A 16,269-nucleotide genomic window follows, 5' to 3' on the forward strand; every position below is an offset into this window, starting at 1 on the left:
GAGGCCAAATCTCCCCTCTGCCTCTTAAGAGACGTGTGACGTCGAATCTGTGACTTCTCCCTAAGCCTCTGGTTCATCGTCTCCCAGGTGGGAAGGAAAATAGTGCTCACCTCCCAGGCTTGTGTGAGCTGAGACAATGACCGTAAGGTGCTCAGCACGACGCCTGGCACAGCGTAAGTCAGCGCAACATCCGTTTAGATTTGTTCACATACGCCCCCCAGCAGTGAGACAGAGCAGCCGCAGGCAGCTGCGTGTGGAGTCTGGGCCTAGTCGCAGCTGCTCCGAGGCCCCCGCAGGGCCCCCGCTGAGCTGGGCACAGGCTCCCGCCCTGCGCTGTCCGCCCCGAGAGCCTCGCCAGGGCCAGGCACACAGCGGTGCTGAGTTCTGGTTGGCAGAAGTCTGAAGGTGCGGCGGGTCTCTGCAGCTGCAGGCCTCTCACTCACACTCAGACAGCCGGAGCCCTTGTGTGACAGGGCAAGGCACCCCTTCCTCTAAGCAGACGCGGCCTGCGTCAGTGCCCGGCTAGCCATCAGCACCCCCGGACGGTGGCCCGGAATGAACGAGACTGTATCTGGAGGGAAGAGTGTCTGAGAGGGAAGGAGGGGGCTGAGGGGGCTGGCCCTGAGGTGTGGTTGGGCTGTGTCCACTTGTTGCCTGTCTCTGTCCCCGTGCTCGAAGCTGCATGGATGCCCCGTTCCCCTGTGCATCCCTGAGTGCCTGGCACACAGCTCATGCTAAATACATACTTGCGAAGCCACGCTTCAGGCTGCTTTCTCTCCGGACCTCATGGCTTCCTGCCCTCCACTCTTCCTCCCTGCCCCCTGTGCTTCTAGTCCTTTGGGTTCTGGACTCCTCCACCTGCCTCTTCAGGAAACCTTTGTTCAGGAGGTAGCTGGAGTCGGACCCAGAGAGGTGGAACTCGGTAGGGCTGGGATCTGCTCCACTTTGGCCCTCCAGCTCCAGCTCCCTGGCTCCCTGGGGCTGGGGCAGTTTCTTGGGCCCAGCTCCCACACTGGCCTGAGAGGGGTGAGGGCTCACCTATGGGGATGGGCCTGAAGGCCTGGGAGCTGTTCCCCACGCTGTTGAGGGCCCTGCACTCATAAGTCGTGTTGTGTTCCATGGTCCCCATGGCCAGCAGGCTGTGGACGATCACCTTGTGGAAGGGCTCCTGGCTCAGGACCTCCGAGTAGGAGTCCTCTAGGACCAGCGCTTGGGCCTCATCACATCTGAGAAGAGCAGAGTGTGGCTTAGAGTTTCAGGATGCCCAGTCCCTCGGCCCCTCGGCCCCTCAGCCCCTCGGCCTGGGGTGAAGAAGGTGAGCAGAGCCGCTTACCTATCTGTGTGGCCTCTGCACTGCAGCCATGTCACATTGGGCTGGGGATACCCAGAGGCTTCACAGAGCAGTGCGTCAGAGCCGTTGACAGTGGTCCAAGTGATCCTGACCTCTGGGGGGTCTGAGGAGAAAAAGAGGAATGGATGAGGGAAGGATCAGCCCCAGAGGCCCCAAGTCCCCTGCACTGAGCTGCTTTCCCTCCATCGTCCATCTGCAAGCCCCAGGGACCTACAGGCAGCCCAGGGACCTTACTCCCCAGCCCCCTAACCGAACTCCCGCTCCCACCCCCACGCACCTGCCCCATCACTCACATCGTAGGGTGAGCTCAAAGGTCAGAGAATCCCCGCCTCTAGTGCTTCTGGCCATGAAGGAATAGCGACCGGCCTCTGAAGGCTTCAGGCGAGGCAGGGAGAGGGTGGAGGTATACCTGCAAAGAGGGGCAAGCTGTCTGCAGTGAACCTCAGTCCTGGTACTTGGACAACCTTCTAAAGGGCTTTTTTATTTTTGGTAAAGTGTCCAGGACACAAAGGCCTTGGCTGAGCCAGGCACAGGCTGAGTGCCATTGAGACATGGGAAAATCAGCAAACCCAATGAGCAACCCAATTCCTTAATTGCTTCTCTCATTTGCAAAGTAGTTTTGTCCTGAGATTTCTTCTTTTTTTTTTTTTTTTTTGTCCTGAGATTTCATAGAAATGATGTCTGTGAAGTGCCGACCCTGGAAAGCACATCAAAGCCCTCCCCCACCCCCCGAATGTATCTACTTACACCACCATCACTGGGTTAAGCAGTCCCTGCTCAAAACACCAGCACCCAGGTTAGCTGCAGCCCCGAAAGCACCAACCCTGCCAAGAGGGACTGTGAGAGGGATGAGAGGCAGGATGTAGCCACAGGGCTGCAGAAACCAGGGTTCAAGTTCTTGTGCTGTTGTTTCTGAGCTGTGTGATCTTAGACAAGGTACTCAACGTCTCTGATCCTTTGCTTCCCTTTCTGTGAGGGTTACACTGATGGTTATTAATTCACAAGCTTGGCCTGGGGACGAAAGGGGCATATATTTGGGGTACTTGACTCAGAGCCCAACTCAATGTAGATTGTGGTTATATACCAATTTAATGGTGCCTTGTGTTACAGAAGACCCAGAAGCAAATGCAAATAACATAAGTTATCCTCAGCTGATTCCAGATAATTTTTCCTTTTTTTTTTTTTTCTTCTCTTAAGCTCTATTTTAGCATTTGTCCGTTATGGACATGCACTGTCTAGGTAACAGATAGGTTTTTAAAAAATAAATTACAGCATATTATTATAAATTACACTGGGCTAATACCCATGGTATTCAAAGGGCAATCTCATTCAGCTAGACCTTAGGCATACAGAACCCCTCTACACACCTGCCTCTTAAGCTGGAAGAATTTAACTTTTTTGTGTGACTCAAAGTCACCATCATGAATGAACACATCCATCACATGAGCTCAGTTTGGTGGCTGTTTGGTGACCAGGTTTTTCTGCCCTGTGCTGGATGACCCCACACTACCGTGTTTGGGGGATCTCCAGAGTTTCTTTTTGCAATGTCCCTGTTGCCTATGGATCCCTGAAACCTGTCCGTGGACCATCCCCCTCCCAGGGGTCTATAGACTCTAGATTCAGAACTTCTGCTTTAGACAAGGAGAAGCTAGAAATCCTGACCAGAATGGATGAGAAAGGAACTGGGAGGAGAAACATGAGGAGGACAAGGAAACATTTTTGTCCTGCTGAACATTTTGTTCTGTTTTGATTCTGAAAGTTGGCAAGCTGGAAGCCAGGCATTCATGAAGTCTGGGCTTCAGAAGCTAGAAAAAGAACTCTGGAGAGTTCTGGAGTTAGAAGTTGGCTAAGGGAGTATCTAGCAAACATCTAGCAAATCCCTAAATAATGGCAAACATGTCTCCTCTCCTAAGTCAATTAATGAAGAAAATACTGGCTGGAGATGGTGTCAAGGACTCCCAGGCTGCATGGGGACCCTGAGGGAAAGAGCTCGACAGTAGATTAGAGATGTCTGTCAAGAGTGTGGGATAGGAATGGGTTGCATGCACAGCGCATGCTTGCTGTTCTTGAGTGCCGTACTCTTGTTCAAACACAAGTGGGTAAAGAAGCTATTGTTTTAACACCTGCTACTGGTGTTCCTCCTATAGATGAGACTCTTATGTAGTAGACAACCTGGTTACACCACTTTGGATGGGAAAGTGACACCCTGAGGTTGTAAGGAGACAGAAAATAGACTTCTAACATGTTGTGTGTGGGGGATAAGCCAGATTCTAGAAATGGAAAGAAGGGGGAAAAGAGGAGATAGAGTCAGATGGCACTTTATGAGAAGCATTTTGAGCCTGTAGAGAAGAATGAGCCCTTTAAAGAACTTTTGATGTATATGTGATTGTGTGATGCTAGTTCTGTCTACCCCCTAAACCCATGTATGTGGCAGATTGCCTGTGTAGTCATTATTAGGAGGGTGTCTAGGAGTAGAAATCATGAAGCATGGGGCAGCCTGGGGGGCTCAGTGGTTTAGCGCTGCCTTCAACCCAGGGCGTGATCCTGGAGACCCGGGATCAAGTCCCACATCGTCGGGGTCCCTGCATGGAGCCTACTTCTCCCTCTGCCTGTGTCTCTGTGTCTCTGTGTCTCTCATGAATAAATAAATAAGATCTTAAAAAAAAAAAGAAAAGAAATCATGAAGCACTGTCTTCTATATTTGGATTGGCCACAAAAGAAGAGAATTAATGGGATTAAGAATTATTCAGTGAAAAAAAAAAAGAATCTTCAGTAAGCCTGAGAATACACACCCCAAGAAATAGTAGAACTCTTGAGGAGGGCATTGGATTTTCCAAGGATGTGGGACAGAGGGGCAAGCCAATTTTATCAAAGTCTCAAACACAGATGACTGATATTGAGGTTCTATAGTCAGGAAAAGTGAGACCCGGAAAAGGGAAGGGATTTATTTGTTCCAGGTCACTAGCAAGGTTGAGATATGACCCAGTGTCCTGCCTCCTGGCTGAAGTGTTCTCCTTCTGGCTGTGGGGCCATTCAGATGGGAGCTGACAGGTGGTACCTGTATGTGTCCTTCGTGATGACAAACTTGAGCTTGGCCTGCTGGTCGGAGAAAGGTCCCAGATAGGTCCAGTTATAACCTTCCAGGCTTGGGTAGGCCTCCACCTTGACTTGGAGATCGACCTTCTCACCCACAGTCACTTCCTGGAAGAGGCTCTGCTCAGAGGTCAAGTTCAAGTAGGCACTCTCTGGAAAGCAGAACACGTAAAGATCTGGCATTGCTGGGAAGATGTCTCAGTTTATTTGCTCATTTGGTGATCCACCCTTTGACTCAGCCATTTAGCTGGACCCTTCCTGTGTGCAGCAGGTGTGCAGCCCCCACCCCTAACCAAGACTCACCCTCTGGCATCTCCCTTCCCACCACTGTCCCACAGAAACCCAAACACTTCGCTGAGCCCCTGGGAGAACTCGGACAAATTCTTATCCTCTTTGCTACCTCTGCCTCCTTATTTATATAACCAAGAGATTGGATATTTTGTGTTGTTATAACTTTTTGAAAATTTTTCAGTGGCAAAAAAATCAAAGTGGCAAAATGCAAAGACACCCTCACTCATTTCCCCTTCTTCTGGTTATAGTTCAGGCAGTGAAGCTTCCAAATCTAGCTCTAAGGAGGGCATGTGACTCAGGCCAGCCAGTCAAAGTAGTTTGTCCCCTTTGGACCAGTGAGTGGTTTAGGGTAGGCACATGAGCCCTTGGGTCCTTTGACACTTACTTCCATGATTTTTGTTGGAGCTCTGGGAAAGGAGAAGCCCTAACTCCAGGGGGTTGTCAAGCCTGATACTTGAAGGAATCCACAAGAAAAATGTTGAGCTGAGAGGCAAGAAGCAACAGGTTCTTGTCCATATCAACTGAACACCAAGATCCAGTTCACCTGAAGCTCAGATCCATGGACTTTTGAGCTATAAGGCCAATAAAATCCTCTTGTGATCAGGCTAGCTCAAGTTGATTTCTGTTACCTATGCCTGAAAAAGTCCTGACTTGTTTCTTCTAATTAAATCTTGCATGAATTAAAATCAAGTTACTTTGGTTGAATCTCAGGCAGAGGAGCTATGGCAAGAATCCCCACTTACTCACCCTCTCCATGCCTCTCACGGAAGCCCCTGAAATACTTTCTCAAATCCCCCAAGACTTTACAAAAAGCCTGGAACTAGATGATCTCTAACGGTTCTTTTCCTTACTCGTCTATGAAATCTAAAACTCGCTCTTTTACCCTGTGATATGCCTGCTCCAAAGTCCCTTTGGCTCCCCACTGGAGCCATACAGATTTGCATTCAAGGCTCTCCTCAATCAGGTCTCTCTTTATGCCCATCTAGCTGTCGCCCCTCTTCCTACACACACACATACACACACACACACACACACTCACACACACACACACTGCTCCACCCATCTGGGCGTCCTCATAGGCCCTGAATACACCACAGTCATTCCTACCTTGGAGGTTTCTATCAAGCCAGTTTCTCCACCAGGAGCCCCCTCCACTTCCTCTTTTCTATTTCGATCCTTCTCATCCTTCCAGGCTCATCCTTATCAGGGGGTCCCCATCCACCACTTCAGGCCACAGGGGGCTCTTCCTCCTCAGGACTCCTGCTGCCCTTCTAGACTACACATCCATTAGGCACTACATCTATTCTACTTCATACATCTTCTCCCTTCGGGTAGCCATCCTCTCTAACTAATCTGGGAGCTTTTAGGGCAAGGCTTCTGTCTTCTTCTCTCTCTCCCCTCAGCCATCTATCTGAGGAGGATGAGTCTCTCCATCCTCCATCCATCCTCCCACCACCTCCACCACCACCACCCTAATCAAGCCTAATCAAGCCACCATCACCTCTAGCTTGGACAATCATAGTGGCCTCCTACGTCGTCTCCCTTCTTCTACCCTCCACAAAGCACCATGTTAAATCTTATTACATGTAAGTTGGATTGTGTCACACCGCTTTACTCAGATCCTCCAACGGCATCCCATCTTTCTCAAGGGGAAAAGAACCAAGTCCTTACATCGGCTTACAGGGCCCTGTGGAATTGGATACGATACGTCTTGGCTCACTTTGTACCACTCTTCCTCCCGAGCTCCACCCCAGCCACACTGGCTGACTTATACCTTGCACGTGGCCAGCACAGTCCTGCCAAGGACATTGCTTGCCCTCTGCCTGGAGCTCTGTTCAGCAGTACATCTGCATGGCTTACCCCCTCACCAACTTCAAGTCATTGCTCAAATGTGAGCTGGCCAGTGAGACCTTCCTTGGGGACACACTCTACTTTAAATGGCAAACTCTAGAACTGATTCAGCTTCCAGAATTTATGTTGCTCATCACTTGTCTTTTCCCAGCTCGAGCACAAACTTCATGTGGGCAGGGGCCTCCATGTATGTTTCCTTTGCAGCCGCACCGTCAGCATCGAGAGCAGTGTCTGCCCAGAAGTGTGCACGAACACGAACATTGAGTGACTGTGGTACCCGTACACTAGGAAACACACAGGCTCAGAACCCGTACCTGGGGAACAATGCTATGAGCTCCTCCCCTCTTTCACCCCACACAGCTCCCAGCAATGGGGCCTAGGGGAGTGCAGGTGCTATAAGGGTGGTGATGGTCATGCTTGGCCTCCCCAATACCCCTCTATCTCCCATAACATTGAACACATGAGGTGTGGCCAAACCAAAGTCATTCAGCCTGTCCTGACCTTGAGAAACTCCCACTTAGCCTGCCCAGACTCCCATCTCCCATCTAATGCACAGGACATCTGACTGGCCTTCTGAGATCACAGCTCCTATGCACACGAGGCAGCATTTAGTCTGTGCCAGAGTGATTAGATAGATAGATAGATTGATTGATTGATTGATAGATGATAAATAGATTCACTCAATTCCCACAACAAACCTATGAGACAGTGACTCCTAGTACTGTTAGTATCCCTGTTTTTTAGAGAAGCAATGTGCTAGTCATTGGCGGAGCCAGGTTGGGATGCTGCCTTGGGAGTATGGGCTGCAGGCCACCACCACGTACCCCTCCACACAGTCTCATCCCATCACTCTCCTCTTAGACTCTCAATGACTTCCCAACAGGATATGATGCAAACCTCCCACCCATTTTACTATCTGGATGGTGCCTCCATCTCTGCTTCTCTTGGGCCACTTGTCACACCACTCACATCCTAGCCAGGGGCAACTTCTCTCCACGTCTCAAATGCTCTCTGATCTCTTTCCCTTTAGGCCTTCCACATGTTGTGCTGTTACCCTTCTGCCTTGCTAACCTGCCTCGATTTTTCTGAGCCTAACGTAGGCCACTTTGTTCAAGTCAGGGTTGGGGGGTCCCCTTGGTGTCCTCAGGACACTCCATACTTCCTGCATGGATCACACTGGGTGAGCATTGTCTGCTCCCGTGTCCATGTGATGTGGGTGTTCCAGGCATGAAGGGATGAATGATGGAGTGAACAGCAATCCAACAGGGAGTTACTGGACATCAGTCACAAAACAAAAAAGCACGAAAGGAGCCCTAGGAAGGGAGTGAGGGATTCTGGGGAAGGACCTGGGAAGGACCTGGGAAGGATCCCAGTGGTGTTGCTCCCTAGCCAGGCCCAGGATAAGGGGAGTCTAGTGCAGGTGTTCTCAACAGTGTCTCCTCATTCTGTGCCATCAACTTCCTCTTTCTCAATCCCCTCACACACTCTCTCTGCACCCCCCCCACCTGGGATCTCTGTCAGCCTTCCCCCATCACCCTGATTCTTACCTACCACCCGGAAGATCATGGAGGTGGAGCTGATGCCTCGAACATTGGTGGCCACGCAGGTGTAGTTGCCAGCATCTTGGAAGCCTACGTGATCGAGCTCGAGGGTCAGGACTTTTTGGTACTGGTTACCTTGGAAGTCGGATTGTTGAGGGATTGTGAGCTGTAGCCAGAAAGAATGAAAATGGGATACCAATATTGTTTAGGGATTAGAAAACCCTGCGTTCAAATCATCAACCCTTAAAGATTACCATCTGCTTTTCCTCGGGCAAAAGACTGAACTCTGAGCCTTGGTGTCTTCATCTGCAAAATGGGACTAATACTAGCCCATACTCCTAGGGTTGTAGGGAAGAACAATGAGCTATTGCTTGTAAATGTGGGTAGGGTTGTGCCTGGCACACAGTAGGCACAGTGGGACAGCAAGGGGCTCTTTGAAGCAGCCCAGTGCCGTTCTCTTTTGGAGATGCTCTCTGCTTCCCTCTCTCCAATCTTTTTGAAATGGCCTTTATATTCCTGGGCTTTGAGGTGCCCTAGGAACCCCTCACTAAGTCAGAAGTGAACTGACCTCTGGCTCTTGTCTACAGACTGGGGCAAACAAAGGTCATGGGTCAAGGTGGTAGAGTATCACCTCCTTCCCCCCACAAGATTCAGTGGCGTGAGCCTGAGTCCTCGTTCTGAATCAGCCTTTGATGGGCAGTGAGATCTTAGGGCCTGGGCCGCACCCTCAGTCCAGAGAGCCAGCTCGTAGGGGGACTGGGGCTCCATCCTGCAGAGCCTGGTGTGCTGGGAGGATGGGCACACCTAATCCCACTGTCACCCCAGGGACTGACCTTGGTGTCTTCGTGTTGCAGGAAGACGTCAAAATTAACATCAACATTGCTGGCTGAGCACTCGATGTTGGCGGGCTCTCCCTGAATCCGTACCAGCTCTGCAGGCTTCAGCGTCAAGGTCGGGGGCCCTGGGATGACTGAGGCCAGGGAAAGCGACCCATAAACACCCAGGCCGGAGCTGTCACTCTGCTCCCTGCCACAGGGAGAAACTGGCTGAGGTCCTCACCCCACTCCTATCGCAAAACCCGGGAGGCAGCCTTGGAGGCCTCAGACAGCAGGTTCTGTTTTTTAAACGGACTCTGAGAAGCCTACTCCCCTGCATCGCCACACCTCTCCCCAGTCTCACCCTGGTCTCTGCTCTGGGTGCCTGCAACAGCCACCTGGAAAGCCCCCACTTCTCTTCTGACCCCTGCACAATACAGACTGCTTGCAGCAGCCCAAGGAGCTCTTAAGAATGTGGATTGGATCACATGCAACTCCTGGGCTGGGATCTGGTGGCTTCCCATCACTCATGGGATGCTAGCCCAGGCCCATTACTGACCATCCAAGTGCCTGCTACCTCTCGCTCACCGCTCTGCAGCCACACCGGCCTCCTGGCTACACAGACTGCACACTTGCCCACCTTCCTGGAGTGCTTTTTCCTTCCACATTGTGAGTGGGTGGTTGCTCTCATCCTCTAGATCTTTCATTCTGAGAAGCCTTCTGTGACCAGTCAGCTGAATGAGCCTCCCCATCCCACACACATCTAGCTTTCTCCAGCTTAGTTTCTTGTTGATCACCATCAGCATGTTATTTGCTCTCTCTAGTCTGTCTCCCCCACCCCTGGTGGACAGCAGTATCCCCGGTGGCTAGCACGGTGCCCGAGACAGAGTAGACACTGAATTCAAGTTCAATGAATTGAGTGGGAAACCCATGTCTGAGGATGTGGGACAGCTTCAGGCTCTCCTCCCGTTCCTGGAACAGTCAGAACCTGTTCCCACCTCATGCCTTTGTACCTGCTGTTTCCTCTGCTGAAGCAGAGCTTTGCACGGCCACCTGCTTCCTATCATTCACAGTTCAGCTCCAATAAAATGTCACTCTCTCAGAGCGCCTCCCCTCCCCACTCTCTCTTATCCCCTTGTGGAATGATTTGCATAGTGTGTCTCATGAGCTGAGATTATCTTTGGGCTGCCTCTGGGCCCAACACTTTGCTTGTCTTGCCCCAAAGGGCCCCTTATAGATGACCATGATGCAATTAGAAGGAAGAAGTGAAAGAAGAGGGACACCCCATTACTCCCCATCAGGCCCAAGCCCTGCCACGGCTCGCAAGTCTCCGGCTCTCTGTCCCTGCCCTCCACATTGGCCTGTCCCTCCCAGCCCCACACACCTTTCTGCACTTTAAGCCAGATGCCCATCGACGTTACCGTCCTGCCGCCTACTCGAGCGTTGCATTGGTAGCCCTGGGACTCGGTGAACTGGGCCTTGTGGATGGTGAAGCCATACCAGGGCGAGAAGGAATAGTTGGTTTGGCGCAAGACAGGCCGGCCACGAACCCGCATCAGCGAGACACCTGCCTCCAACGCTGGGTCGGTAAGCAGGCAGGGCAGCAGCGCATCCTGCCCCTCCAACACTGTCACGTCCTGGGTCAGCACCTTCCAAGGCCGAACAGGGTCTGGGGTAGAGCGGATATGGGGTTACAACTGTCTCCCTCTACCAGGCCAAGTGGTCTCTGAACACTGACAGGGAGGCTCAGAGAAGCTGATCGTTTGCCAGAGGTCACACAACACCTGAGAAGCTCAGCCGATACTTCACTTCAGAGTAGGGGCGCTGAAACCAGGTTCAGCCCTACTCCTTGGTGCTGTGTGACCTTGGGCAAATGACTCAACCCATCTGAGCCTCCAGGAAATGAGCATAGTCATGGAACCTACCTCCAGGGTTATTATGAGGACTACATGAAATTGGAAGCACTGCCACTGGTCTTTGTCAATGGCAGCTGCTCAATAAATGTAGAGCTGGCTTGTTATGGTTATTAATATTAGGGCTCAGCCCTCCTGCCTGTTCCTGGTGGGGCCTGTTGGGCCAGGCTTCTTGGGAGTGGTCTCAGAGTCCTCACCTTTGACATAGAGGTGGATGGTGGCACTGCCCCCCAGGGGGCTTGCAGGCTCAGTGCAGCGATAGGTCCCAGTGTTCATGAAGGTGGCATTATTCGTGCTCAGGATGCTGCTGGGGGAATCAGGGTCCAGGTTCCAGTGTGGGGAGATGGGGCCTTCCCATTCCACGCTGCCATTGCCCACACATCGCAGGGTCACTGTTGTGCCTGGCTCCACGACCAGCTCCGGGCCTCTGGGTTCTATCACTGGGACTCCTTGAACTGGTGGGGCAAAGAGGGGATAAGGGTGAGCCCTGAGGAGGCACTCCCTGATCTGCTGACCCTAGCCTCTGAGATGGGTGGTGCCCTGGCAGGGGAGGTATGGGGCTGGGGTTCAACTGTGACTTGGGATCACCTTGAGCAGTCCTTGTCCCCTTTGTCATTTGCTTGGGCCCTCCTCCCCGCCACCCCCCCTTCCCCGTGCCTCAAATCTACTCAGGTGAGGGACTGATGTCTGGCAGGCCCCTCCTCTGAGAAACAGAGGCCTGGGAGCTTTCTCAGCTCCTAGTCAGCTGCTGTCCCACGGAGTCTCCCCCAGCCTCAGCCTTCCCAGCTGTGATGCAACATTCTCCCTAGGGGTGGACCCCTTCAGCCTCATGTATAAAATGGGCTGTATCCCTTGTGCGAGACCCAGGACCTGGCTCAGAGCAGGGGCGCAAACAAGCAACAGAAAAAACAAATAAGTGGAATGTTCATAGCAAAGTCCTCCAACATAATTTGTATGGGGAAGAAGAGAAAGGCCATAGGATCTTGGCACAGCAGATTTAGAAGGGTTCCAGGAGACTTGTGTCATGCCCACTCCCACCACTGGACATCTGCTCTGCAGCACCATGGAATGGTTCAGAGGCTCTGTGTCTCACTTGCCCCACCTATAAAATGGGAACAATAATTATATGCATTTCTTGGGATGCCAGGAGGTTTAAGTGCATGGAAAGCCTTTGGAACCTCACCTATCTCCAAATAAATAGTAAGAGTTGGTCATCACTCTAGCCAAGTACACCAGCACTGCTGTGTTTACTAGGAAGCCAATCTCTTTTAAGGAAAATTTTCTTGAAGGAGAAAAGAGAACTTGAAACCCATATCAGGCCCTCCGGGAAGAAGGCCCGTTGCCTCTGCAGTGTCAGCATTTTTCCAGGCCTAAAATAGGGGTAAAGGAGGGAAGTGAGAGCTGATTCAAGGCCTTGGAGAGGCGGCCAGGCACCCCTGAGCCTGTGTGGGCGGAAGCACATTGCTGGCATCCAGCCTGGCCCCCAGTTTCCGCTCAGCCTGCAGCCCTTGTCCCAGGGATGTTCTCACTTCTGTTTCCTGGCCCTCCTGGCTACTGTCCCCTCTCCAGTGGAGAGACCCCCAGGAGATGGAGTGCCACCTGCTGCACATTGGAACATGCTGGGCTGCAGGGCCTGGCTCTGCCACTGACCAACTGGGTGTCGCTAATGAATCCAACCCCTCTACTCCGGTGACAGGGCCATGGACACTGCTGCCCCCGAGTATCGGCTGAATTCAGGGTTCTCTACTCTCCTGCACAAAAGTTCTCTGGGTGGGTATTTCCACCCCATCCCCACCGTGGACTCCAGAATGGGGAAGATCTCCTCTGTCGAAGTATTTCAGGATGGCTTCATTAAATGTTTTGACTTTATATCCATCTAGAGGTGAGTTGCCTCTCTGCCTGAGCTTCTGAGCAGCATAAAAAAATGGAGTGAACTGGTGAATACTGCCACAGCCAACACAGGGGTTGTATCCCTCCTGGGCCACGTGACCACCAGGCAGAGGAGCAAGCGCCATTTCTGGGAGCCTGTGCTCCCCCATTATAGCTGCAGCTATGCAGGGCCCCAGCTGGGGTTTTACTGCAGGGAAGAGCTTGGATGGTAGGGTCACACCCCCATGGGCTGAAACTTGGTTCTCCCTTGTGCTGGGTAGCTTGCTTAACCTCTCTGACTTTTAGGCTACTCTTCCATCCAATGGGAACAGTGTGTTTCCACCTCTGAGGTCTTGGGAGAATTCAATGAAGCTATAGCAGTCCCAGGCTCGGTCAACTGCTCTTGTCCTGGGCTACAGTTTCAGTTATGACATTTCTAACCCCCTGTTCTGATCCTGACACTTTAACGCCTAAAGTTTTTAACTTGTTTAAAAAAAATTTTTTTTAAAGTAGATTCTATGCCAGCCATGAAGTCCAACATGGGGCTTGAACTCACAACCCCGAGATCACAACCCCTTAATCTAGGGGGTTGTGAGTTCAAGCCCTGAGTAGAGATCAAGAGTTGGACACTTAACTGACTTTGCCCAGGCGTCCCTAAAATTTTTAACTTTTATTTTTTTTTATTTATTTTTTTAAATTGTATTTATTTGTTCATGAGAGACAGAGAGAGAGAGAGAGGCAGAGACACAGGCAGAGGGAGAAGCAGGCTCCATGCCCGGAACCCGATGCGGGACTCGATCCCAGGACTCCAGGATCATGCCCTGGGCCAAAGGGAGGCGCTTAACCGCTGAGCTACCCAGGAGTCCCAATTTTTAACTTTTAAAGGTCACAGCCTGTGACTGTACCATCCGCTGTCTTGAATTCTGTAATTCTCGTTGTGTTCCTCTTCTGTACCCGCCTGGTCTCAGTGGCGCCTTCTCCTTCCCCTCCCCTGCCCTGTCCCTCTAGCCCCTGTCTCGGCCTCCTGGAAATGTGGTCAGAGAAATGTGTCCTGTTTTGTCCTGTCCTGTTGTCCCGGATATTCATGCAGGGCCAGGCTGACACCCTCAACTTCTGCCCCTCACTTCCCCCTGCTGGTTTGGCTGGCGGGAAGGGAAAGCCTGCTCAGGCTCATCCTCCTTGGGGTGGGGGCTGGGGCCTTGGTGGACACTGATCAAGGTCCTCTTCTGTCTTGTTTCCCATCTCGGCTCCCAGGATGTGCCTCAACCTCCACACCTCTCCCTCAACGCCTCCCCTACACTGCACACCAAGGCCGAGGACATCGCGGTCTCCTCAGCGCAGGATCTTAGTGAGCCTCTCCTCATCACTAGGGTGTTCAGAGCCCGGCCCTTGACTCCCTCACAGCAGCCCCTGCACCCCCACTCACTCACCACTCACTCATAAGTCTCCTGGGCTGAAAGCTGAGACTCCTGGCCTGCTGCCTCCCATTTTTTCTTTTTTCTGGGTCTAAATACTGAACAACCCTCCACCCCCCAGTAGTGAGAATCTGGACAGGAAGATAGGACAAGGAAGTGAAATAAAACCCAAGGGGCTTTCTGGAGAGAGGGGAATCGTTTCCATCTTAATTGGGATGCCGTGTCCACAAGCATATGCATTTGTCAAACCCCATCAGGCTGTATACTTAAGAATCTGCATTCTCCTGTATGTAAACTACATCTCAATAACAAAGAACAGACGCTCAAGCCCAGAGAGCCTGGGCCACCAAAAGACCCTCGGTGGGCTATCTCCTCATGGGGACCAGCTGCACCTACTCCTCAGGTCCTGCTATGGGGAGGCCAAAGCTGAGTCTGCCTTCCCAACCCCACACCATCACCATCCTGGCCCAAGGTCCCTCCAAACAAGCATGTGATAAAACAGAACTGTAGCTACAAGCCAAGCTGCCAGCCCCTCACCTCCAGTTGGGCACCCGCCTGGGATGAGAGTTTCTGCACCAATGCTGCTGCTACCAGAAGGTTGGAGGTGGGACAGGGTCTGTCACAGAGCTACCTGTCTTGAGGCCAGGCAGCCTGTGTCTGGGAACGTGCTGGCCAGGGCCACCTGCACTGTCCTCTCCGCAGGCCCTCCTCAGGTCCTCCTCTAGTAGCCTCCCAAATTTGCCTCACCTGAGCCCTGGGCCAGAGAGGCTAACTTCTTATTTCCCTTCCCAGCCCCTTATCCAAGCCTCCCAAGAATGACCCCTGCCTCTTCGGCCCTTTCCAAGTCAGGTCCTGTCTACTTTGTGGCTCACAGGCTGGCAGAGCTGGAGGGCCATTCGGAGCTCTCTAGGGCTTCCCAACGAGCTGTAGGTCTGGATCAGCAGCATTGGCATCTCCTAGGAGCTTGTAAGAAATGCATAATCTCGTACTTGGGACCTACTGACCTACTGAGTGAGAAAGTGTAACAAGATCCCCAGGTAATCTGTGCAGAGCTGAGTTTGAAAAGCATTCTTTCGTCTAGCTCACCACTGCCCCCCAACAACCTGCCATTGAATGGATGGGCACACAGAAGCCCTGGGGCATCAGGGGCTTGTTCAGGACACACAGTGAGTCAACATCTGAGCTGGGACAGATCTGCAACCCTGGCTGGGCTGGTCCCACCCCACTCACACTTTCTTTTTCCCTCTGTTGCCTCTCGAAAGCAGATACCCACAAACCTGCAGTCCAGGCTAAGGAGATGGAGGCATAGAGTGGGGACACTCAGGGAGAGGCAGGAGTTTACGAGGTCCTTACACAGGGGCTTTCTCTGTCACTCATCTCCCCCCGCCCCCAACCCGAAGAGTTCCCGATTTTGCTCTTACCATGCCAAGCTGTGGCCACCAGCAGAACCAGCGGAGCCCCTAGGCCCATGGCCTCAGTGGGGAGGTGGCAGGTTGATGCGGGACTGAGGGATAGGCAAGGCACTGGGGTCTCAGCTGCTAGCTCCTCAGGGACCAGGGCTGCTGGACACACACTCCTCTCTGCTGTACTGGCTGTTTCTCTTGTTTTCCTCTTCCTCCTCCTTGGGCTGATCCCCTTCTTCCCCTTTTAGCAAGGCAAGGCAACCACAGAGTTTGGAAATCTTGGGTCTTCAGAAGAAAACAAAGCCATGACCCCCAGGGGGAGGAGTTGGAGTCTGGAACAGGGCCAGCCTGTGCTTGGGGGAGCTAGCTAAGTTTAGGGCCCTTCTGAAGTTGCCTCCAAAGGATCCTGGGAGAAGAGATACACCGAAGGTCAAGTAGTCAGTCAGTAACACAAGTAGGGGGTCTTTAGAGTGACCAGACAGTTCTGGTTTAGCCAAAAGGAAAGTTAGTTTGGTCTGAGACAGCCTGATGATAGAAGAAGCTTCTATTTCCAGGACACTCCCCAGCTAAGCCCTTCACATTCACTGTTTCCTCCAGTTCCCATAGATCCTTTATATGTTGGGTACCATTGCCATTCCCATTTTGCAAATGGAAAACCTGAGGCTCAGAGAGATCAAACACCTTCAACTTGCCCATAATTACATGGCTACTGAATGGCAAGGTGGAA

The 16,269-nt window shown here is 52.1% G+C and overlaps 1 protein-coding gene across 1 annotated transcript in view; it reads right to left on the reverse strand.

Annotated features, from left to right (window-relative positions):
- Positions 1-15,788, reverse strand: part of CSF1R (colony stimulating factor 1 receptor) — a 29,945-nt gene extending 14,157 nt beyond the window's left edge. The window contains exons 1-9 of the mRNA XM_041749547.1: positions 15,561-15,788; positions 11,053-11,310; positions 10,327-10,611; positions 8,961-9,097; positions 8,134-8,293; positions 4,410-4,596; positions 1,645-1,760; positions 1,334-1,454; positions 1,039-1,226 (exon numbers count right to left, since the gene is read on the reverse strand). Of these exons, the coding sequence (XP_041605481.1) occupies positions 1,039-1,226; positions 1,334-1,454; positions 1,645-1,760; positions 4,410-4,596; positions 8,134-8,293; positions 8,961-9,097; positions 10,327-10,611; positions 11,053-11,310; positions 15,561-15,609 (1,501 nt within the window). The 5' untranslated portion in view covers positions 15,610-15,788. The remainder of the gene's footprint in view (positions 1-1,038; positions 1,227-1,333; positions 1,455-1,644; positions 1,761-4,409; positions 4,597-8,133; positions 8,294-8,960; positions 9,098-10,326; positions 10,612-11,052; positions 11,311-15,560) is intronic.
- Positions 15,789-16,269: the final 481 nt, after the last annotated feature.

The sequence above is a fragment of the Vulpes lagopus genome, chromosome 3 (genome assembly GCF_018345385.1).
Source record: "Vulpes lagopus strain Blue_001 chromosome 3, ASM1834538v1, whole genome shotgun sequence".
Lineage (NCBI taxonomy): Eukaryota > Metazoa > Chordata > Mammalia > Carnivora > Canidae > Vulpes > Vulpes lagopus.